The sequence below is a fragment of the Kogia breviceps genome, chromosome 14, assembly GCF_026419965.1.
Source record: "Kogia breviceps isolate mKogBre1 chromosome 14, mKogBre1 haplotype 1, whole genome shotgun sequence".
Classification (NCBI taxonomy): domain Eukaryota; kingdom Metazoa; phylum Chordata; class Mammalia; order Artiodactyla; family Physeteridae; genus Kogia; species Kogia breviceps.
Window position 1 is genome coordinate 56,727,066 of NC_081323.1, and position 21,740 is coordinate 56,748,805.

The 21,740-nt window shown below is 50.1% G+C and overlaps 2 protein-coding genes across 2 annotated transcripts; one reads left to right on the plus strand and one right to left on the minus strand.

Moving 5' to 3' along the window:
- Positions 1–2,861: 2,861 nt before the first annotated feature.
- On the minus strand, positions 2,862–20,801 carry SEPTIN12 (septin 12). The gene is made up of 10 exons (XM_059038780.2): positions 20,636–20,801; positions 14,446–14,612; positions 11,484–11,609; positions 11,324–11,405; positions 9,794–9,931; positions 9,540–9,657; positions 9,348–9,443; positions 5,542–5,638; positions 4,814–4,865; positions 2,862–4,730 (listed from the first exon to the last, which is right to left on the minus strand). Exons 1-10 carry the CDS (start codon positions 20,665–20,667, stop codon positions 4,511–4,513), a joined length of 1,128 nt encoding a protein of 375 aa, XP_058894763.1. The 5' UTR covers positions 20,668–20,801; the 3' UTR covers positions 2,862–4,510.
- A 445-nt stretch (positions 20,802–21,246) lies between these two features.
- Positions 21,247–21,685, plus strand: SMIM22 (small integral membrane protein 22). Its single transcript, XM_067013703.1, has 3 exons — positions 21,247–21,382; positions 21,459–21,544; positions 21,644–21,685. The coding sequence occupies exons 1-3, from the start codon at positions 21,247–21,249 to the stop codon at positions 21,683–21,685; spliced, it is 264 nt and encodes an 87-aa protein (XP_066869804.1).
- The last annotated feature ends 55 nt before the right edge of the window (positions 21,686–21,740 follow it).

The following is a 21,740-nucleotide window of genomic DNA, read 5'->3' on the forward strand; positions in this document are numbered from 1 at the left end:
CTCCCTGTCCTTTCGGCTGAACTCGTTCTGTCACGCGCCCGGTGACGCCACAGCGAAAAGAGGGCGGAAAGGGGAGGCAGTCCATATTCGAGTCCCGCCTCTGCCCCAAAGGCTGTGGCCGCACGCAAGTCACCTCCCTTCCCGGAGTTTCAACCTCCTCTCCCGGGAAGGAGCCCCAGCGCACAACTAAGGGGAGCAGCACCGCACTCAACAAGCGCATAACAAAGGACAGCGTCCGCCGCGCACCAACCAAGACCAAGAACAGACCCACCGCCGCTATCTCGCGCGTCTTTCCCAAAGCCTCGCGCGAGGACTGTGTCCGCCGGAAGCGGAAGTCGCGGGCGCCGGAATCGGGGAGCAGGCTGGACTACTTTCCCAGCGTGTCGCGCGCAGCGCCTGACTGGCAGATACCCAGGGGACTCCTTGGGGCAGGGCGGGGTCACGTTGCGTTTAGGGTCTCTCCTGGAGGTGGCCTTGCGAGGGGCCGGCGAGAAGGGACTTTAGCCTCTGGGCGCGACTTTGTCGTTGCCGGGGCCACGGGCCACTCCCTTGTGTGCTCTTAGCCTCAGTTTCCACATGTGTGAATGGGGGACGTTAAGTCGTTCAAAATCCTTTCATCCATTCATACATATATTTTTTAAAGCCACATATGAGCGATCACAAATGCCAGCTCTGCTAGGTGCTGGGGTTTCGGCGGCGGTGGTGAACAAGTGCGTTCTTTCGTGGAATTTACATTCTGCAAAGAGAGGCATACAGCGGACAAATAATTTCACAAATAATTGTTTAGTCACCTCTTTGGTAAATGCTGCCAAACGGATAGAGAAGAGTGGACCTGTCCCTCTTAGGATGAACGTGACAGTTGAGCAGAGGAAGGAAGGTATCAGCGTTAGCCTGGGGAATGGGGGAAGTGGGGTCCACACAGAAGGAACCAGAGGTGTGAAGGTCCTGAGGCCCAAGAGATCGGGGTGCATTTGCGGGACATAAAGGAGACCATTGTGGCCCCGGTGCAGGGGGCCAGACTTGGGAGATGAGGCTGGAGAGGTGAGACCAAGCAGGAGGGCCTGGGCGGCACCTGTGAGGATTGAGGGTTATATCCTAAGAGCAAGGGGAAAACAATAGAGTTTGGGTTTTTAAGCAGGATACTGTCCTGACAGGAGAGGAAGCTTTGTGGAGTACAGATCTAAAGGAGACCAGAGGGGAGCAGTGAGAGCAGCTGGAAGCTCCTGGGGCCCGAAGTTGAGGTAATACTAGTGATGGTGGTAGTCATAGAAGGAGCGATCTGACCCAGATTCCTAAAGCAGAGGCTATAGGGCCCTGGGGTTGATTCGGTTGGGGTGAAGGAGGGAGAAGGTAAGAATAACAGATTAGTAAGATGAGGATAGTAACACCTGGGATAGGTGCTGTTGTGATATAAATAGTCAATAGAATGCCTGACACATAATAAAGGTTTAATATATGCTAATTTTGTAAATAATAAAGACTGCCTTTCTGTTTTGAGCAGTGTTCTTTGTAATAAAACCTAAAAACAATTTCAATGTCTATCAACAGAATGATGGAGGGATAAAACTCACAGAGGTTTTTTTTTTTTTTTTTTTTTTTGGTGGTACGCGGGCCTCTCACTGCTGTGGCCTCTCCCGTTGCGGAGCACAGGCTCCAGACGCACAGGCCCAGAGGCCACGGCTCACGGGCCCAGCCGCTCCGCGGCATGCGGGATCCTCCCGGACCGGGGTATGAACCTGCGTCCCCTGCATCTGCAGGCGGACTCTCAACCACTGCACCACCAGGGAAGCCCCACAGAGATTGTTTTTTAATATTTATTTATTTATTTGTGTGCGCTGGGTCTTAGTTGCAGCACACGGGATCTTTGTTGCCGCGTGCAAGATCTTCGTTGCAGCATGCGGGATCTTTAGTGTAGGCATGCGGGATCTAGTTCCCTGACCAGGGATTGAACCTGGGCCCCCTGAATTGGGAGCACAGAGTCTTAACCACTGGACTACCAGTGAAATCCCTTAATGTGCTTTTTTTCCCCCTATTTATTTATTTATTTTTGTCTGCATTAGGTCTTCGTTGCTGCGTGCGGGCTTTCTCTAGTTGTGACGGCTGGGGGCTACTCTTTGTTGAGGTGCATGGGCTTCTCATTGTGGTGGCTTCTCTTGCTGTGGAGCACGGGCTCTAGGTGCATGGGCTTCAGTAGTTGTGGCACATGGGTTCAGTAGTTGTGGCGCACGGGCTTAGTTGCTCCGCGGCATGTGGGATCTTCCCGGACCAGGGCTGGGACCCATGTCCCCTGCACTGGCAGGCGGATCCTTCAGCACTGCGCCACCAGGAAAGCCCCTAATGTGCTTTTTTAACAGCAGAAGCAACAACAACAAAATAGCCATCATTGGGAATCTGCATTCTTGAAATATTGAAACCTAGCAAAATTCTCATAAATAATTTAAAATAACTGCAGTACTGATTTTTAAGCAGGCATTATTGGTTGTATACTGTTCCTATTTTAATTTTTTAAAATTTCTCTTCACTATCTAAGATTTTTATACTTGCAGTATAATATGGCTACGGTAACGTGCACAAATCTGAAGGGTATGGCTCAAAGAATCTTACAAAGCTGTACACCTGTGTAACCTCACCCAGATCAAAATTTAGGTCATTTTCAATTCTTTGAAGGCTCCCTCATGCCCCTCCCCAGTCGGCACTCTCAGCCCTTGCTGAAAAGCATAAATCTGATTTCCATCACCTTCAATTGATTTTTCCTGTTCTTGAACTCTGTAAAAGGGCATCCACAGGGTGCATTCTCTTTGCTGGCTGACTTCTTTCACTCTCCATTAGGTCTGTGAAACTCACCCATGCTGTTGTGTTTATCAGTAGTAGGTTCATTTTTATTGCCCAGGAGCGGTCCATTGTGTGACTCTACCATAGCTTATCCACTCTCCTGCCACCCAACATTTGCAGTTTCCGGTTATAGGCTATCATGAATTAAGTTGCTATGAACATTGTCGTCTGTGAAATCGGGGGAATATTTTATTATACCAGGTACATGGGAATTCATTTTGTGATTCCCCATTTAAAAAAATGCCCACTATTGTTAATACAATGACTGTATCATTATGACATGAACCTGATTAGTGTACCACATAAAAGAAACCACTGCCCCCCGCCGTGCCTACAAAACGGAACAAAACAATCAGTAGAATGGCTCCTTATGGGACCTGGTCGTCTGTGAATAGGCTTGTCTTCACACACGCTGAAGTAGGAGGTTGGCGATGCTGTCCCTGTTTTCCAAAGGAGGAAGTGGATTCTGGGATGTCAGGTGACTTGTCTAAAGTCCTAAAGTCCTGCAGTTAAAAAGCGGCAGAGCTCGAGTTGTAATCCGTGCTTGCTGGGCCTGGGGAATCCCAAGATGTGTCAGCTGAGGCCTTCACCCTCACCCAGCTGACACAGGTCAGGAAATGCAGAAGAAATCCGTGCACGGCCGTTACTGGGTACACAACTGAATCTGTGCCAAGCATGGGCTGCAGCATCACTGTGGGTGTGGCAAGATCTTCCAGAACCGGAGGTCAAGTCATCAGCAGAGAGCAGGACCAACTGTCCTTGGAATACCCAACCCCTCAAAAAAAGATTGCCCCAGTGACCAGGAGCGTGCAGGCCGGCAGCTAGGGTACCACTGCTATTCCCCATGGTCACTTACTGAATGCTCACTGCTTGCTTGTGCCCTAGGGGAGCTTGGGTGTATCATGTGGGCTTCCGTGAAGTCCATTTCCTTTTGAGGGTTCCAGAGAGTCCTGGGAAGTGCTCACACACCCTGTGGGCACAACCTCTGCCCTGTACCCGTGGTCTCTGCTGTTCCTGTCATCTCTGAGAGCTGTTTCTCCAGGGGTGGCAGGCACATTCCCTGAATCACTCCGTTTTGTCCACACAACACTGTGGGAGCGATAGTATCACCCCAGTTTTATAAATGAGGAAACTAAGGCCCACAGGAGTAAGTGACTTGCCCAAGGTCACATCGCACAAGGTCAGTGGCAGGGCGGTGATTTTCACATCAGCTTCGCCAGGCTCCAAAGTTGGAGTTGTTTTCTCACCATTCTGGTCTGCCAGGGTGGGGCAAAAGGGAAGGCAGGAGTGAGGGGCACAGAGTTTGCGGAAGATGGCAAAGATGAGTTTTTAAGTGTTTAGGACTCCCCGTGCAGGAGGGAGGCTTTGGGACAGACGTCAGAGCATGATTTGGAACTTGACTCTGGTTCTGGAGCAGAAGGGGCTGGTCGTCTAAGGCAGGCCCTCCCAGGTCTTCAAGACTCCTGAGGGCCTGAGAGTCTCACACTATTTTAAAAAGAATAATACTTTTATTTGAGGATAGCTCCAAGAAGTCATTTACAAGACGCCTTTTGTTTTCAAAGCACAGCTTTTCATAAAAAGCAATGTCCACCCTTTAATACATGCTCTAGTACACAGGTGTGTGTCAGGGGGCTGCCCAGGACTCGGGGAGCCCCATGGGCCTGGGATGTGCCGGTGTTCAGAATTCCTCATCTGAGTTGTCCTTGGCCCACCAACAGACCTTTGGGGGTCCGGGGGTGGCCTGGGGGCCAGCGGGGGCAGGGACAGAGGCCGGGGCCGGGGCCAGGTTCACCCAGCTGGGCCCTCGGGGCAGCACGTGGCTTTCATTCAGTCTGAAGATGCGGTAGTTCTCATAGTGGACGTTGTGTGTGATGTCCTTCAGGTCTTGGAGGTGGGAGCTGGGAGATGGGCGGCAGGTCAGCAGGACTTCCAGGGCATCCTCCCGGGCCCCCGCAGCCCCCCGGGCTCCCCACATGCTCACCGGATGAGCAGGTCTCTCAGGAGGAGGAACTCACAGTGAGCCATGTTCTCCACTGCAAGATACGGCACCAGACCCCTGAGCGCAGGCTCTGTTACACACCCTGCCCTCGGCCAGCACCGAGTAAGTGCCTGCTGTATGCTGCACACCCCCTGCCACGGCCAGCCCTTCTCCACATGTCTCTCTGTGTTAGCCCACCTCCCGTTTGTTTGTTAGTTCATTCATTCATTCACAGCTGTGTCCCAGCCCCTGGTACAGGTGGCTCCTATAAACAACTGTTGAATCAGCAGGGCGTTTCTCTGTTCCCTCAGGTACCCCCTCCCATCCCACATTTCCTTCACTGTGCTTTTCCCACCTGTCCTTGTCTGGTCAGCTCTGTGGACACAGGGACATTATTGGTCCTGCTTTCACTGTATCCCTTCAGGAATTCCACATAGCATGTCTGGCACATAGTAGGCCCACAATCAATTCTAGTGAATGAATAGGGTGCCTCCTGGGTGCCAGGTATCATGCAAAGTGGAGGCTCTGCCCCCTCCAACCACCCTATGAGGTTGATGTTACAATGATCCCATTTGACTGTGAGGAACCTGAGGCCCTGGGCTTCCGAGCTGCACAAAGGAACTTGATCCCAGGTCTGTCTGTTTCCTGTGCCGGGCTCTGTAAGGATGCCAAAGGCAACAGGGCTTTCAACATGTTCTCCCCTGAGCCCTCGCCAGGGCCCCTGCACTGACCTTCAATGATGCCCCACTTCGTCTTCCGGCCCAGGACACACCTCCCATTCACAATGTGCTCTCGGTCAGCCCCGACCACAGCGAAGGGGATTCGTTCCTGCAGGGAAGGGACAAGATCGGAGGGTTGGCCCCACCCGGGAAGTGGAGAGAGAAGACACTGAGATAGGAACCGGCAGGATGCTGTCCTTTGTGGGGAAAGAAAGTGATAGAAGGAGCACAGATATCTGAAGTCAGAAGACACAAAGTTTAATCAGTGCCTTGGTTTCCTCATCTGTAAAATGCGAGTCATGACAATACTGATGCAGGGCTCTGTGAATGTTTGGGAAGCATAATTTTGGGCTTAGCGTAATGAAGGGGTTAGCAGAACAAGTCTTGGAAACCAAGTGTTACTCAGAGCTACATTAGTGATATAATTCTGCTCATCCCCAATTTCTTACCACCTTCAACCATCATCATGAGGGTTAAGAGATAATTTTGTACTATAATTCGAAAAGATACAGGCACTTCTTTGTTCATAGCAGCACTATTTATGATAGCCAAGACATGGAAATAACCTAAATGTCCATTGACAGCTGAATGGATAAAGAAGATATGGCATACACACACACACACACACACACACACACACACACACACACACACACAAAATGGAATATTGCTCAGCCATAAAAAAGAATGAAATAATGCCCCTTGCAGCAACATGGATAGACCTAGAGATTGAAGTAAATCAGAAAGAGAAAGACAGGGACTTCCCTGGTGGCACAGTGGTTAAGAATCCGCCTGCCAATGCAGAGGACATGGGTTCAAGCCCTGGTCCCAGAAGAACCCACATGCCACAGAGCAACTAAGCCTGTGCACAACTACTGAGCCTGTGCTCTTAGCCCGTGAGCCACAACTACTGAAGTCTGTGTGCCTAGAGCCCGTGCTCCCCAACAAGAGAAGCCACCACAATGAGAAGCACATGCACTGCAACCAAGAGTAGCCCAAGCTCACGGCAAATAGAGAAAGCCCGCGCACAGCAATGGAGACCCAATGCAGCCAAAAATAAATAAATAAATTTATTTTAAAATGAAAGAGAAAGACAAATACTATATGATTATCACTTATATGTGGGAATCTAAAATATGACACAAATGAACCTATCTACAAAACAGAAACAGATTCACAGACATAGAGAACAGATTTGTGGTTGCCAAGGGGGTGGGGTGGGGGAGGCATGGACTGGGAGTTTGGGATTAGCAGATACAAACTACTATATAGAGACTGGATAAAAAACAAGGTCCTACTGTATAGCACAGGGAGCTATATTCAAAATCCTGTAATAAACCATAATGGAAAAGAATATGAAAAGGAACATATATATATATTTATAAACATGTATATATAAATATATATATATACATATGCATTATATATATATATATATAAAACTGAATCACTTTGCTGTACACCAGAAACTAACACAACATTGTAAATCAACTATACTTCAATAAAAGAAATTTAAAAAGAGAAAGAGAGGATTTCCCTGGTTGTCCAGTGGTTAAGACGCCGCCCTTCCACCTCAGGGGACATGGGTTCGATCCCTGGTGGGGGAAGATCCCACATGCTGCGGGGCGCAGCCAAAAAATTAAAAATAAAAAAAAAAGAAAGAGAGAATTTTGTAAACCAGGGGCTGGCAACCTATGGTTCCTGGGCCAAAGCAGGCAATTCGTTGGCATACAGCCCCCGCCATTCATTTACTCTTGTCTATGTTGCTTTCATTCTACTATAGCAGAGTTGAGTAATTGCAACAAAGTCTAAAATACTTACCATAGTCTGGCCCTTCACAAAAAAAGTTTGCTGAGCCCTGTTGTAAATTCTGGTTGTTTATTTATTCGTGGCAGGAAGTGGAGATTAAACAGACAAGTGCTGCATGTAGGTTTGTTTTTCTAAGAATTAGGTTGTGATGGGGAATAAATTGATGCTAATAATAATAACTGTCTCTTGCACACTTATTATGCATCAGCCCATATTTGACCCTCAATAGATGTTATATATCTGGATGATTTATTGAGAGGTTAATTTGAATACATTCTCCTTTATTTCCCCCAGCACTGTTTCAGCTGTGACCAGGCTGCTGTCTTTGCTGGCCTCAGGACAGAAAGCAGAAGGTCAAGGCTCTGAACCTTTCACAAGAAATACTGTTCATAGCTCCAATGCGGTGCAGAAAGAGGGAATGTGTGGAGAAACTGGATGCCAGACAAGAAGCAGGGCTTCCATGTACAGATGTGCAGTTTGTGCACTGCACAAAGGTAACCCACCATGAGGCTGTGTAGGGCTGAAATCCCACACAGGCTGCCTTCTGTGAAGGAAGCTACTTCCTTTTTCTAATTCAAGCTAAAGTGCTGTGTGGGTTAGCAGGGTCCCTGGGGGAGGGAGTGGAGGCCAGGTGTCTATGGATGAAGAATCCCAGGCCTCACCCAGGTGCTTTGCAGGATCCAGACAGACTGACATTGAATGTACCACAAGGACAGGAAGATGGGGGCTTAGAGGTGAAATTCAGTTGATTCAGAGAAAATGAAGATGTGAACTATTTCCTTTCTTTCTTCCCCTCCCCCTTTCCTTCTTTCTTTCTCCCTTCCTCCCTCCCTTCCTTCCTTCCTCTCTTTCTTTCTTCAACTTTACTGAGTATAATTTACATACCACAAAATTTGCCCTTTTAGAGGTACAGTTCAGTAGTTTTCAGTATTCTCACAAGTTGTGCAACCATCACCAAAATCTAACTCCAGAGCACTTTCATCACCCCAAAATGAAAGCCCGTACCCTTTAGCAGTCACTCCCCATTTTCCCCTAAACCTCCCAGCCCCTGGCAACCACAAGTCTACTTTCTATCTCTATAGATTTGCCTATTCTGGACATTTCATGTAATGGAGTCATATAATATTTGGCCCTTTGTGTCTGGCTCCTTTCACTTAGCATCACATTTTCAAGATTTATCCACATTGGGTTAGGGTTAGGGTAGTATCTATCAGAACTTTATTCCTTTTTATGGCTAAGTAATATTACCTTGTATGGATAGACCACATTTGTTTATCCATTCGCAAGTTAATGGACATTTGGAATGTTTCCACTTTTTGGCTATTACAAGTAATTCTACTATGAACATTTGTGTATGAGTTTTTATGTCAACATAGGTTTTCATTTCTTTGGGGAGTGGAATTGTTGGGTCATATAGTAACTTAGTGTTTAACCTTGAAGAATTGCCAGGCTGTTTTCCAAAATGGCTGCACCATTTGACACTGCCACAAGAAGTGTGTGAAAGTTCCAATTTCTCCACATCCTTACTAACATTTGTCATTGTGTGTCATTTTGATACTAACAACCCTAGTGGGTGTGAAGTGGTATCTTATTGTGGTTTTGATTTGCATTTCCCTCATGACTGATGATGTTGAACAATTTTTCATATGCTTAGTGGCCATTTGTATAAATTCTTTGGGGAAATGTCTATTCAAATCCTTTGCCCATTTTAAACTTGGGGTACTTGTCTTTTATTGTTGATTTGTAAGAGTTCTTTATATATTCAGGATACAAGTCCCTTATCAGATATATCATTTGCAAACATTTTTCTCCCATTCTGGGGGTTGTTGATATGACCTATTTCTTGCTCACCTTGAGTTTGTGGATTAGTGGAGATTCATACCTGCTAGAAATATATGAACTTTCCCCAAGTTGCAGAGAGAGACGAATCTTCAGATGGAAAGGATGAGTGGGAAGCACATCACCCAGCCTTGGTCCCACCAGCCTCCCCACCTCCCATGGCCTCCTACCCGGATCTTGCTGTTGAGGACCTTATCATTGATGTCCTCATCGAGGCACTTCTGTGGATACACCTCTATGCCGTGAGTCTTCAGGTTTTCCTGGATCTGGGGACCACACACAGGTGACCTCAGCCCACCTGTGCACTCTCCCCCCCTCCACACCCCCACTGACCCCAGACTTGTCCCTGGTGCCCAGATTACCCTGTGCTTGAAGGCCTCTCGCTCCTCAATGGTCAGGCTGTCGGCCCGGGCGATCACAGGCACCACATTCACAGTCCGGCAGAGCCGCTGCAGGAACTCAATGTCCAGGGGCCGCAGGCTGCTCAGGTGGGGCAGGGATGGCAGTGAGCATACGATGAGCGGGTGCCAGTCCACAGCCCACCCCGGGGGTCCCTCCTCCTCCTCTTCTCCTCCCCACGCAGGTGGCCCTCTGCCCACCGGCTCAGCCACCTTACCAGTGCCCGGTGGGTGGCACGAAGTACACGCAGCAGTGCACTCGTGTGTCGGGGATGTGTCGCCGCCGGGTAATGAGGATCTCCTCCTGCAAGTACTGCTCGTACTGCTCATTGATGTAGCCCAGGATAGTGTCCCAGCTTGGGTGGGAGATGGCTCAACCTCAGAACCTCGCCAGGAGCCCCCCTCAACCTAGGTCCTCTGGGTGCTCTCCCCTTTGGATGACTAATCGCCCCGTTTGCCTGGGACACAGGAATTTCAGTCCCACACAACCTGAGGCCCTTGGTCACCCAAGTACCATCCCCCCACACCCCTGCATCTTCAGAGAGACCTCTGCTTCCTCTTTCTCAGCTTCCTCTTCCTTAAAATGGGGACAGTAAGAGAGCACCTACTTTGTAGGGGAGGAGTGAGCATTAAAGGAGAGAAATTGCTGCAGCCTGGTTCAAACCACCAGGGACTCTCACCCAATTGTTGCCAGGGTCCCTTCCCCCCACAGGGCTATTGTCAACGCAGCAGCCAGAAAGATCCTTTTTCTGCTCAGCCTCCAGTGGCCAAAGAAAAGCCAAAGTCCTTATGTTGCCCTACAAGTCCCTACCCCATCCCACTGCTGAGCTCTGCCTCCCCTCCCACCCCACCCCCACTTCAAGGCTTTTGCACCTACCACCCTCTGCCTTGATCACTCTGCTTAAAACTGCACTCCCCCACCAACTACAGCTCCATCTCCCTTTCACTCCCAGAAGTGTTGTCGGTGATAAAGAGTTCAGGTTCACCCTCCACAAAATTTTGTTCACTGTTTGCCTCCCCACACCCATGACAATATATATTTCATGGAGACAAAGATGTTCATCAGTTCTGTTCACTGCTGTATCCCTATGTTTAGAACAGAGCTTGCACATACTAAGTGCTCGGTGAGGTGCTGTGTGCAGGGCTGGCTTCATGGGAGTGTGGATGGAGCTGGCACCCAGGGCTCTGAACCAAGAAGGGCCCATGCAGGGCTGAATGCTCTGTGGGTGTGGTCTTACAGTTCTTAGTAATTTTTGAATAAGGGCCCCACATTTTCATTGCACTGGGTCACAGAGTTGTGCAGCCAGTCCTGATTGTGTGTGTGTGTGTGTGTGTGTGTGTGTGTTTCATCTCCTTGAGAGCCTAGAACTCTGCAAGGGGGATGTCGTCATCCGCAAGTTATGAAGAAGGAAGAGGAGGCTCAGAGAGCTTCTGTGGCCAGGCCCAGGTTATACAGCTGGGAAGTGGTCAAACCCAGGGGTCCTGACTCTGGAGTGTGGGCTTCTATCCCCCTGCCATACCATAGCCTCTATCGAGTGCTTCCAGGCAGCAAGCTAAGACCTTTACATACGTGACTCCCTTTGATCTTGGGGGGAGAGTTGCACACACCCACTGTACAGACGAATAAACTGAGCCTCAAAGATGCCACAGCCAGGTGGCTCCAGGCCTGGATGTTTCCCAAAGACTGGAGGGGTAGGGGCAGGGGCAAGCCAGGGTTCTGCCCTCCCCACCTCCCCGCCAGGACCCACCACTTGTCATTGTTGATCTGGTCCCCAAAGCCGGGCGTGTCGGTCACTGTCAACTTAAGCTTCACGCCGCTCTCCTCGATGACTGTAGGAGGAGAGCAGAGGGGCTGAGAGTGGGCCTGGGTGGGTGGGGTGGGGGTGGGGTGAGGGGGTGCTCACTCACCCTGGGTCACAGACTGCAGCTGCAGCGTCTGGGGTGTGGGCACCCCCAGGCCTGGCATGGTGGACTTGCACATCTTGGACTTGAAGAGTGTGTTCACCATGGTGGACTTGCCCAGCCCGCTCTGTCCTGTGAGTAATCACATGACAGCAACAACTGTGGATGCGTTAGGCATGTTTCTGAAATTCTTAAATAAATTGTTTTAGAAAGTAAACTGTTTTCTAAGTATAACAAATACAGAAAAGCACGTATTATCATAAGTCTCCAGCTCAGTGCCTTCCCCCATTTTTTATTGAGGCAAAATTCATATAATAAAAAATTAACATTAACCATTGAAAGTGTACAATTCAGTGGCATTGGGTACATGCACAATGTTGTGCAACCACTACCCCTATCTAGCTCCAAAACATTTTCATCACCCCAGCAAGAAACTCTATATCCATTAGGCACTCAATCCCCATTCACCTTCCCCCCAACCCCTGGCAACCACTAATCTGCTTTCTATCTATGGATTTGCCTATTCTGGACATTTCTTTTTTCTTTTTGGCTGCTGCACTCAGCTTATGGGATCTTAGTTCCCCAACCAGGGATGGAACCCGGGCCCTAAGCAGTGAAAGTGCCGAGTCCTAACTACTGGACCTCTGGGGAATTCCCTGGACATTTCATATAAATGGAATCTTGCAATAACTGTCCTTTTGTATCTGGCTGCTCCCACTCAGCATAATGCTTTCAAGGGTCAGCCACACTGTTGCATGTGCCAGAACTTCATACTTTTTCATAGCTAAATAATATTCCATCAGATGGATAGACCACACTGTGTTTATCCATTCATCTGTTGATGGGCAGGTCAATGCATTTTTTACAAATTAAACCACCCATGTATGCAGCACCAGATAAAGAGACAGAACACACAGCTCCGCCCAAAACCACTCCTGCCTCCTCGCAGTAACTGTTAACACAGCTCCTTGGACAGCCACTCTCCTGACTTCATTGGTAGGGAGCAGCGCTGCCCGCCCTCTACTTGAGGAATCACACAGCACGTGCTCTTTCATGTCTGGCTTCTTTTAGTGAGATTCCCGTATGCTGCCTGAGCTTATAGATGGTCCATTCTCCCTGCGGACCACACCCTGCAGTAGGAAACATCCTATATCACAGGGCAGGACACACTTTTGTGTCTAAAACTGAAATTGGGACATCCCTGGTAGCGCAGTGGTTAAGAATCCGCCTGCCAATGCAGGCAACACAGGTTCAAGCCCTAGTCTGGGAAGATCCCACTTGCCGCAGAGCAACTAAGCCAGTGCGCCACAACTACTGAGCCTGCGCTCTAGAGTCCGCGAGCCACAACTACTGAAGCCCATGTGCCTAGAGCCCATGCTCCACAAAAAAAAGAAGCCACCTCAATAAGAAGCCCACGCACCTCAACGAAGAGTAGCCCCTGCTCACTGCAACCAGAGAGAAAGCCCACACGCAGCAATGAGGACCCAATGCAGCCAAAAATAAACAAATACATAAAATTTAAAAAATTAAAAAAGAACTGAAATTGTCCTTTGGGCTGTGCTATCCAATATGGGAGCCACACCTGGCTATTGCCACTGGCAATACGGCCATACGCCAATCTGAACTGAGATGTGCTGTTGGTGTAAGAGAATAAACCATATTTTGCAGACTTGTCATGACAAAAACAACGTAAATGATCTCATGAATAATGTTTTATATGGATTACACGTCGAGATGATAGTATTTTTGGAATGTACTGGTTTAAGTAAAAAAGACGATTAAAAGTAAGTTGTCCTGGGGCTTCCCTGGTGGTGCAGTGGTTGAGAATCCGCCTGCGGATGCAGGGGACACGGGTTCATGCCCCGGTCCGGGAAGATCCCACATGCCGTGGAGCGGCTGGGCCCGTGAGCCATGGCCGCTGAGCCTGCGCGTCCGGAGCCTGTGCTCCACAAAGGGAGAGGCCACAGCAGTGAGAGGCCCACGTACCACCAAAAAAAAAAAAAAAAAGTAAGTTGTCCTGTTTCTCTTTTCTTTTTTTTTTTGTGCAGTATGCAGGCCTCTCACTGTTGTGGCCTCTCCCATTGCGGAGCCTGTCAGGCTCAGTGGCCATGGCTCACGGGCCTATCCGCTCCGCGGCATGTGGGATCCTCCTGGACCGGGGCACGAACCCGTGTCCCCTGCATCGGTAGGCGGACTCTGAACCACTGCGCCACCAGGGAAGCCCTCTCTTTACTTTTCTAAAGGAAGCTACTAGGGAATTTAAAATTATGTAAGTGGCTCCTATGACATTTCTTTTTTTTTTTTTTTTTTGGCCACGCTACGTGGCATGCGGGATCCTAGTTCCCTGACCAGGGATTGAACTCGGGCCTCCAGAAGTGGAAGTGCAGAGTCTTAACCACTGGATAGACAGGAAAGTCCCCTCCTATGACATTTCTGTTGGGTACCCCCACCTTAGAATAATGCCCTTAGTTGGTGCTACACACTCTGACATTTTATGTTCCATTATATCCAGTTTGTGAGAAGTGTAGTTTTTGACCTACATTAATTTTGCATATATAAAAATGCAATTCCAGATAAAACTGACCCATGGGGAACCTCCTAGATGCCAGGCACTGTGCTAAGCCAGATGGGGAAACTGAGGCAGTGAGGGGTCAGAGGCCCTGCCCCAGGTCATACACTGGGGGTTGTTAGGGCCTGGGACCAGGATCTGAGTCCGGTGTTCCCTACTTCCTGCCACACATGGCATCCCCTTTTATTGCTTTGTTTAAATTTGGTTGGGGCTTCACGGTGATTTTTGTCTTTTCACAATTCAGTGTTTCCCAGATTTCCACCTACAACACTCTGGTGAGGTACAACTATCAGGCCCACTTTAGATGGGGAGACTGAGGCTCCGAGAGGTGATAGGTCCAGGCCCACAGGGTGGCATCCATTGGTCTGTCCTCCTGTGAGCCCGAGGCCCTTCACTCACCAACGACCATGATGTTGAACTCAAACCCCATCTTCATGGCCTTGATCTTCAGTTGGTCCAGCACGGCCTCGATGCCCACGTAACCAAGCATCTCGCAGGGTAGGGTCCTCGGGCTGGAGGCCCGTGACGAGCTGGGGGAGGGGGACTGCCTCAGGGGGTCCATGGGGCTGAGGAACAATGATGCCTGTCATCCGGGTGGGGTGCGGAGAAGGGGGTCGCTGGGGCTCCAGAGGGGGACCACCCGAGTTCTCATTTCTGAACCCTGACTCTTGAGACCTGCTCCCAGGCACTCCCGTACTTCATGCCCCCTCACCTATGCACCCCCCAAGTCCCCACTGCCCACGGGGTTTGTCGAGGGGTGCCTGGGGGAGCTGCCTCTCAGGGGAGACTGAACCTGCTTTCTGATATGCACCAGCCCCAGGGATCTGTCTCTCCCCACTCAGACTCTCCCACAGCAGAGTGTGGCCAGCCTGGCAAAACTCAGGGGCTGGACCCACGGGGGATAGAGAGGGAGAGCAGCAGCTTCATGTGGCACCTGGTGGCCTTGGATCCCTGTGGGAGCCTTGGGGGGATGCCCTGTCCTGGCAGACCCTGGTTATGTGCTGAGGGGGGAGGGGAGAGGGTGACAGTTAACTGAAGAACCTGAGCTCCACCCCCTTCCTGTGACCCCCACCTGTGGGCTCCTCTGCAGCAGGGGGCTGAGAACAGGGACAGGTAAGCTACTCCACCAGGCCCTTTTGGGTCACTGTCCTATAACCCTCACAATGACCCCAGCCTAGTTCTATAGACAGGAACCCCCTGCCCCTGCCTGGGGAAGTACCTTTGCCCAAGGTCACTTAGCTGGTAAGTGGCAGCTGTGGGCAGCAGCCAGTCCCTCTGCTTCCAAGTTCATGCCCCTTAACCACTCTGCTGGGGAAGCAAACCTGTGACCCATGGCCAGAAAGTACAACATCCATGTGTTTTCTCTGGTCCATCCATTGTCATCGTAGTGTTTTAAATTGCCAATATAGCCACAGTTTTGTCTGTGCACAACACTGTTTTAGGAGCCCTAGGATGTTAACTTGTTAATAATCATCAGAGCCCTGTGAAGTAAGTGCTGTTACTACCCCTCAGTTTACAGATCAGAGAGAGTCCAGTGAGTGGTTCAAGGTCACACAGTGAGGAAGCGGCAGGGCTGGGATCTGTGTCCACATGCTCACCCTCTGCGGCCTCTTTTCTTGTTCACACAAACCTCTAGATTTCTGGTGTATCTTAGAGATTATAAGCCTTGGCAACTCTGGGTCCAGCCTACAGCTGACACAAGCTGCCCTCTTTTCTTTTTTTAAAAATTTTTTGGCCACGTCATGCAGCTTGCAGGATCTTAGTTTGCTGACCAGGGATTGAACCCTGGGCCCTGGCAGTGAAAGTGCCACGTCCTAACCACTGAACCACCCTGGAACTCCCTAGCTGCCCTCTTTGGATGGGCTACGTGCTCTCCAGTTTGCCATAGTCCTCATCCCTCCCTAATGTCGCCCCAATAAGATGTTTCCTATACCAAGTTCATCTCACTATTTCGTTCTCACCTGTTTCCTGGCACCTGAGTTTGCAAGCCCTAAGCAATCCCGTCTCAGATGTTGGCAAATGTTCTATAAAAGGCCAGATAGTATAGATTTTAAGTTTTGCCAATCATAAGATCTCTGTTGCACTACTCTTCGGCTCTGCCATTGCAGAGGGAGAGCAGCCACAAGTAGATGGACGGGAGTGGCTGCGTCTCAGACTATTTACAAAAGCAGGTGGTGGTTTGCCGCCCCCACTCTGCCCACCAGGACTCAGCAACTCTGCCCGATCTGCTCAGCTCAACTGTCCTGAGCCCCAGCAGCCTCTGTCCCTCCCTGCCCATGCCCTTCTGCTCCCCCACTTTCTACACATCTGAAGACAGAGGCTTAAACTTCACTTTTCAGGCTTGGAGGCCAGGAGTGGGGCTGGGCAGGGCCCTGGGAAGAGCCTGCCCTGAACGTGTACCATTCCTGCTGGACAACTCTCTCAAGCTACACCACAGCTCTTGAGGGACATGGCAAGGCTGGCCTCCTCATCAACGCAGATGAGAACGTTCTGTGCGGATGACCAAAGAGCGCTGCTGACACGGAGACCCACCTTGCAAGGGAGGAGATTCTGTCTCTGGGAATGTCTCCTAAGGAGATAAGCCTCTATGCCCAGAAAACACTTTCTCCAGGAGAGGTGTCACGTGTGAGTGATGTAGGAGTCTGGAAACCTGGGGGGAAGATGCCCACAGGGACTGTGGACTGGAGGATCAGGTCTGCAGAAAGCAGGACCATTCAAAGCACTCTTGGCCATGTGGACTGGGGAAAGCCAAGAGTAAAGTGATCAGAGCAGAGTGTGGATGGCAGGTGAGCCCAATGTATCCAAAGAATCAAGACTGGAGGGAGAGTAATACACGGTTGGGTGAGAGTAATACACGGCCATTTAGTGCATTCATTGTGCCAAGGGAGTGTTTACATCGATTATTCCATTCAATCCTCAGCAGCCTGAGGAGGGGGATACTCTCCATACACCCATTTTACAGATGAGGAAACTGAGGCAGAGAGGGGTCAGGGGGTGGGCCTCTGGTCACACACGGGTGGGTGTTAAGGGCTGGGAGCAAGATCTGAGTCTGAGGTCTGACCGGCCTGATGCATCCTGCCATGGCCTCTATCCCATCATTGGTCTGCTTAGGTCCGAGGGGCTCTATGGGTGCTTTTTGTCTTTTAATGACTTGGAATATCACAGATTTTCTTTAATGAGAATAAACAAGAAATGAGGCACCTGGGTGTCTGGACAGGAAGACTGAGGGTCAGTGGGGAGAGGAGAGGACTGGCTCTTGCCCACTCAGCCAGGCCAAGGGGCGGGCAGGGGTCACAGTCGTTAAACCATCCCCCCTCCCCGCTTTTTTTTCAATTGAGGTAAAATTCACAGAACATAATATTAACTGCTAGCCATTTTAATGGGAACAGCTCAGTGGCATTTAGTATTGATATGTTCACAATGTTGCGAATCTACCACCACTACCTAGTTCCAAGACATGTTCATCACCCCTAAAAGAAATTCCATTACCACTAAGCACCCTATCCCCATCCCCCTGCCCCTGGCAAACACTACTTTCTGTCTCCATGGATTTGACTATTCTGGACATTTCATATAAATGGAGTCACATACTATGTGGCCTTTTGTCCTTCTTTCACTCAGCATCATGTTTTCAAGGTTCATCCACTTTGTAGCACGTGTTAGTGCTTTGTTCCTTTTCATGGCTGAATAATATTCCACCACAAGGAGAGACCATAATGTGTTTATTCATTCATCAGTTTGTGGATATTCTGGGGTGTTTCCACTTTGGGCTATTATGAAAACTGCTGCTGTGAACATTTGTGTACAAGTTTCGGTGTGGACATGATTTAATCTCTTGGGTATATATATCTAGGAGTGGAATCGTTGGGTCTTATGATAACACTATGCGTAACTTTTCAAGGGACTGTTTTCCCCAGTGGCTGTGTCTCTACCCCCTTTTGAAATAGAACAGTCATTTCAAAGTTACCCTCCTTGGGCAACAGGAATCTGAGATCTCAGAACAGGAATGGAGGGGATGGAGGGTGTAAGATGGGGATCCCAGCACAGGAGACTGTATTACATGATGGTCAAGGGCTCTGGGATCTGACACCTGGGTTCCAGTTCTGACTTCTCTGCTCACTAGGTGTGGCTGGAAGAATCATGGTGCCCAAAGAGTTCCCATCCGAATCCCTGGGAACCTGTGAATATGTTACCTTTGGTGGCAAAAGGGACTTTGCAGATGTGATTAAGGATTCTGATGGGGAGATTATCCTGTGGGCCAGTGTAATCACAGGGGTCCTTATAAGAGGGAGGCAGGGGCTTCCCTGGTGGCGCAGTGGTTGAGAGTCCGCCTGCCGATGCAGGGGATACGGGTTCGTGCCCCGGTCCGGGAAGATCCCACATGCCGCGGAGCGGCTGGGCCCGTGAGCCATGGCCGCTGAGCCTGCGCATCCGGAGCCTGTGCCCCGCAACGGGAGAGGCCACAACAGTGAGAGGCCTGCATACCACAAAAAAAAAAAAAAAAAAAAAAAAAAAAAAAGAGGGAGGCAGGAAGAGCAGAGCCAGAGAAGGTGTGAGGATGGAAGCAGAAGTGGAAGTGATGGGGGTGGGGCATGAACGAAGGAATGTGGGTGGGTGGCCTCTACAAGCTGGAGGAACTGGGACTTCCCTGGTGGTGCAGTGGTTAAGAATCTGCCTGCCACATATATACAATGGAATATTACTCAGCCATAAAAAGAAATGAAATTGAGTTATTTGTAGTGAGATGGATGGACGTAGAATCTGTCATACAGAGTGAAGTAAGTCAGAAAGAGAAAACAAATACCGTATGCCAACACGTATATATGGAATCTAAAAAAAAAAAGGTTCTGAAGAACCTAGGGGCAGGACAGGAGTAAAGACGCAGATATAGAGAGTAGACTTAAGGACATGGAGAGGGGGAAGGTTAAGCTGGGACAAAGTGAGAGAGTAGCACTGACATATATACACTACCAAACGTAAAACAGATAGTGGGAAGCAGCCGCATAGCACAAGGAGATCAGCTCGGTGCTTTGTGACTACGTAGAGGGGTGGGATAGGGAGGGTGGGAGGGAGACGCAAGAGGGAGGGGATGTGGGGATATAAGTATGAGTGTGGCTGATTCATTTTGTTGTACAGCAGAGACTAGCACAACAATGTATAGCAATTATACTCCAATAAACACATTAAAAAAAAAAAGAATCCGCCTGCCAATGCAGGGGACACGGGTTTGATCCCCGGCCCAGGAAGATCCCACGTACTGTGGAGCAACTAAGCCCGTGCGCCACAACTACTGAGCCCGCGCTCTAGAGCCCGCAAGCCACGACTGCTGAGCCCAAGTGCCACAACTACTGAAGCCAGCGCGCCTAGAGCCCATGCTCCGCAACAAGAGAAGACACCACAATGAGAAGCCCACATACTGCAACGAAGAGTAGCCCCCGCTTGCTGCAACTGGAGAAAGCCTGCACGCAGCAGCGAAAACCCAATGCAGCCAAAAATAAATAAATAAATTAAAAGGAAAAAAAAAGCCGAGAAATTGATTCTCCCCTAGGACTTTCAGGAGGAACACAGCCCTGCCCACTCATTTTGGACTCTGACCTCCAGAACTGTAAGATAATAAACTTGCATTGTTTTAAGCCACTAAGTTTGTGGTAGTATGTTATAGCAAGAACAGGAAATGAACACATGTGTGACCTGAGCTAGTTGCTGAACTTCTCAAGGCCTCAGTTTTCACATCTGTAAAATGGGAATGGCAATAATACCCACTTTAGGATTGCCATGATGAATACATTAGGTACACGCATCCTTCAGGGATATTGTGGGTCCAGTTCCAGACCACCACAATAAAGCAAATATTGCAAAAAAGCAAGTCACACGGCTTTCCCAGTGCATGTAAAAGTTGTTTACACTATATTGTAGTCTATTAAGTGGGCAATAGCATTATGTCTAAAAAAGACAACGTACGTACCTTGACTAAAAAATACTTTGCTAAAAAATGCCAAAATAATTACAATAATAACATCAAAGATCACCCCTCACAGACTGCCGTAACAGATATAATAAAAATGAAAAAGTTTCCAAATGCTGCTGGAAAATGGTACCGATAGACTTGCTCAACTCAGGGTTCCACAAACCTTAAATTTATCAAAAAGGCAACATCTGTGAAGTGCAGTAAAGAAAAGTGTGCCTGTATAGCGTCAGGCACAGAGCCTAACATTAGCCAACATGTTTTCCCAGCGAGACCGTAAGCCCCACAAGGACAAGAAGGTGTGTCCACCTGATTTACAGCCGGTCCCCAGGGCCCAGCAGGCCTGGCCCCTGCTCTGGGGGGAAGGGGGGAGGCGAGGCAGCTCCAGGTGCTGTGTCAGGGGCCCCGGGCTCCAAGTTCTGGGGAGAGAGCTCATTTGAGCGACCATAACCATCGTCTCACAAGGGTCACCGTGAGGATTAGAATAGAGAAGGACCCCAAAGGCTGCTGCTGCGCTGCCAGGCACACAGTCGCTGCCCAGGCAAGGGCAGTGGAACAGAAACATCTTCTCCCTCCCCTCCCCTCCTTTCTTCTTTTTCATCTCCCTCCCTCCCTCCTTCCAACCTGCCACCATTTTTCTTCTGTCTTTTCTTCATTCATGAAGGCAACAGCGGCTGAGTGTCTGCTGTGTTCCAGGTTGGCTGTCTGGTCTATTGAGGAAAAGTAAAAAAATCCCTGGAATGAAGAGGCCAAGAGGCCTGTGGCCTCCTCCTTCCACGCCGCACCTGCTGAGGTTGGGAGGCAGGAAGTACACCGGCAGGGCACAGGCCCCGCCCTCACCTGAGCTCCGTCATTGCCCCCATGGGCCCTGAGGGACTGGTGGGGGGCGGGGCTGGCTGCCAAGGCCTCAGGTGGTATAGACCCGGAAGCAGGAAATAGTCTGTATTCCCAGGACCTAGTACCTGCTTGGCTGGGAGATTTCCAGGGCAGGTGGGGGCCCAGGGGTGGGGCTGCTGGGGGGAGTGGGCTGGGAGGGGCTTGCTCAGGCCAGGGCCAGGAGAGAAGTAGAAGAGAGGCTGGGGTAGGGGCTGGGGCCAAGAGGGGTGGTGTGGGATGGCAGGGCCAGGGCTGGACTGCAGGGGGGCAGGGATGCGGCAGCCCCAGAGGAGCCCAGGGTTCTGAGGTAGCCCTCTGGGGGGCTGGAACAGGTGGGTACCCAGGACCATCCAGCTGAGATGGCCTTGTTAACGGAGGATGTGGAGCAGGAGCTGAGCGCCACAGCCCAGCAAGTGCTGGGGAAACTGTGGAGCCACCAGCTGTTCCAGTCCGAGTGGGACACCGGTGCCTTCATCATCATCCTCGTCTTCCTCGGTGAGTGTGGCTTGGCTTCTGGCCCCGGCAGCCTCCTAGGCCGAGGGCCGTAACTGGATACCCATCCTGCCTGCAGGCGCTGTGGCCCTCCTGCTGCTGGTCGTCTGCATCCATTGCTGCTGCTGTGGCTGCTGCCAAAGCCGCTCCTCCAGGTCCCAGAAGGTGAGCCCCCGAGTACCAAAGCCAGGCTGAGAAGGTGGCGGTGGGGCGGGCCGGGGGCCGAGGCGTGAAGCCACCAGCCCCTCTCTGCCTCTCTTGCAGAAACACACCGGGGGATTTGATAACCTTGCCCTGGAGCCTTAATGCGGAGAGTCCTTGCTCCCCTGCCTTTGTCCTGCTGGGCAGCAATAACAATGCC

Excerpts from the sequence above, each read along its gene's own strand:
- SEPTIN12 (XM_059038780.2), bottom strand. The coding sequence starts at position 20,667 with ATGAAGAAAAGACAGAAGAAAAATGGTGGCAG. Across the intron at positions 11,406-11,483 it reads GCTGCAGTCTGTGACCCAGG|TCATCGAGGAGAGCGGCGTG; the intron begins GTGAGTGAGCAC and ends CTCCTCCTACAG. Across the intron at positions 9,932-11,323 it reads CAGATCAACAATGACAAGTG|CTGGGACACTATCCTGGGCT; the intron begins GTGGGTCCTGGC and ends CTCCCACCCAAG.
- SMIM22 (XM_067013703.1), top strand. The coding sequence starts at position 21,247 with ATGGCCTTGTTAACGGAGGATGTGGAGCAGGAGCTGAGCGCCACAGCC. Across the intron at positions 21,383-21,458 it reads CATCATCCTCGTCTTCCTCG|GCGCTGTGGCCCTCCTGCTG; the intron begins GTGAGTGTGGCT and ends TCCTGCCTGCAG. Across the intron at positions 21,545-21,643 it reads GCTCCTCCAGGTCCCAGAAG|AAACACACCGGGGGATTTGA; the intron begins GTGAGCCCCCGA and ends CCTCTCTTGCAG.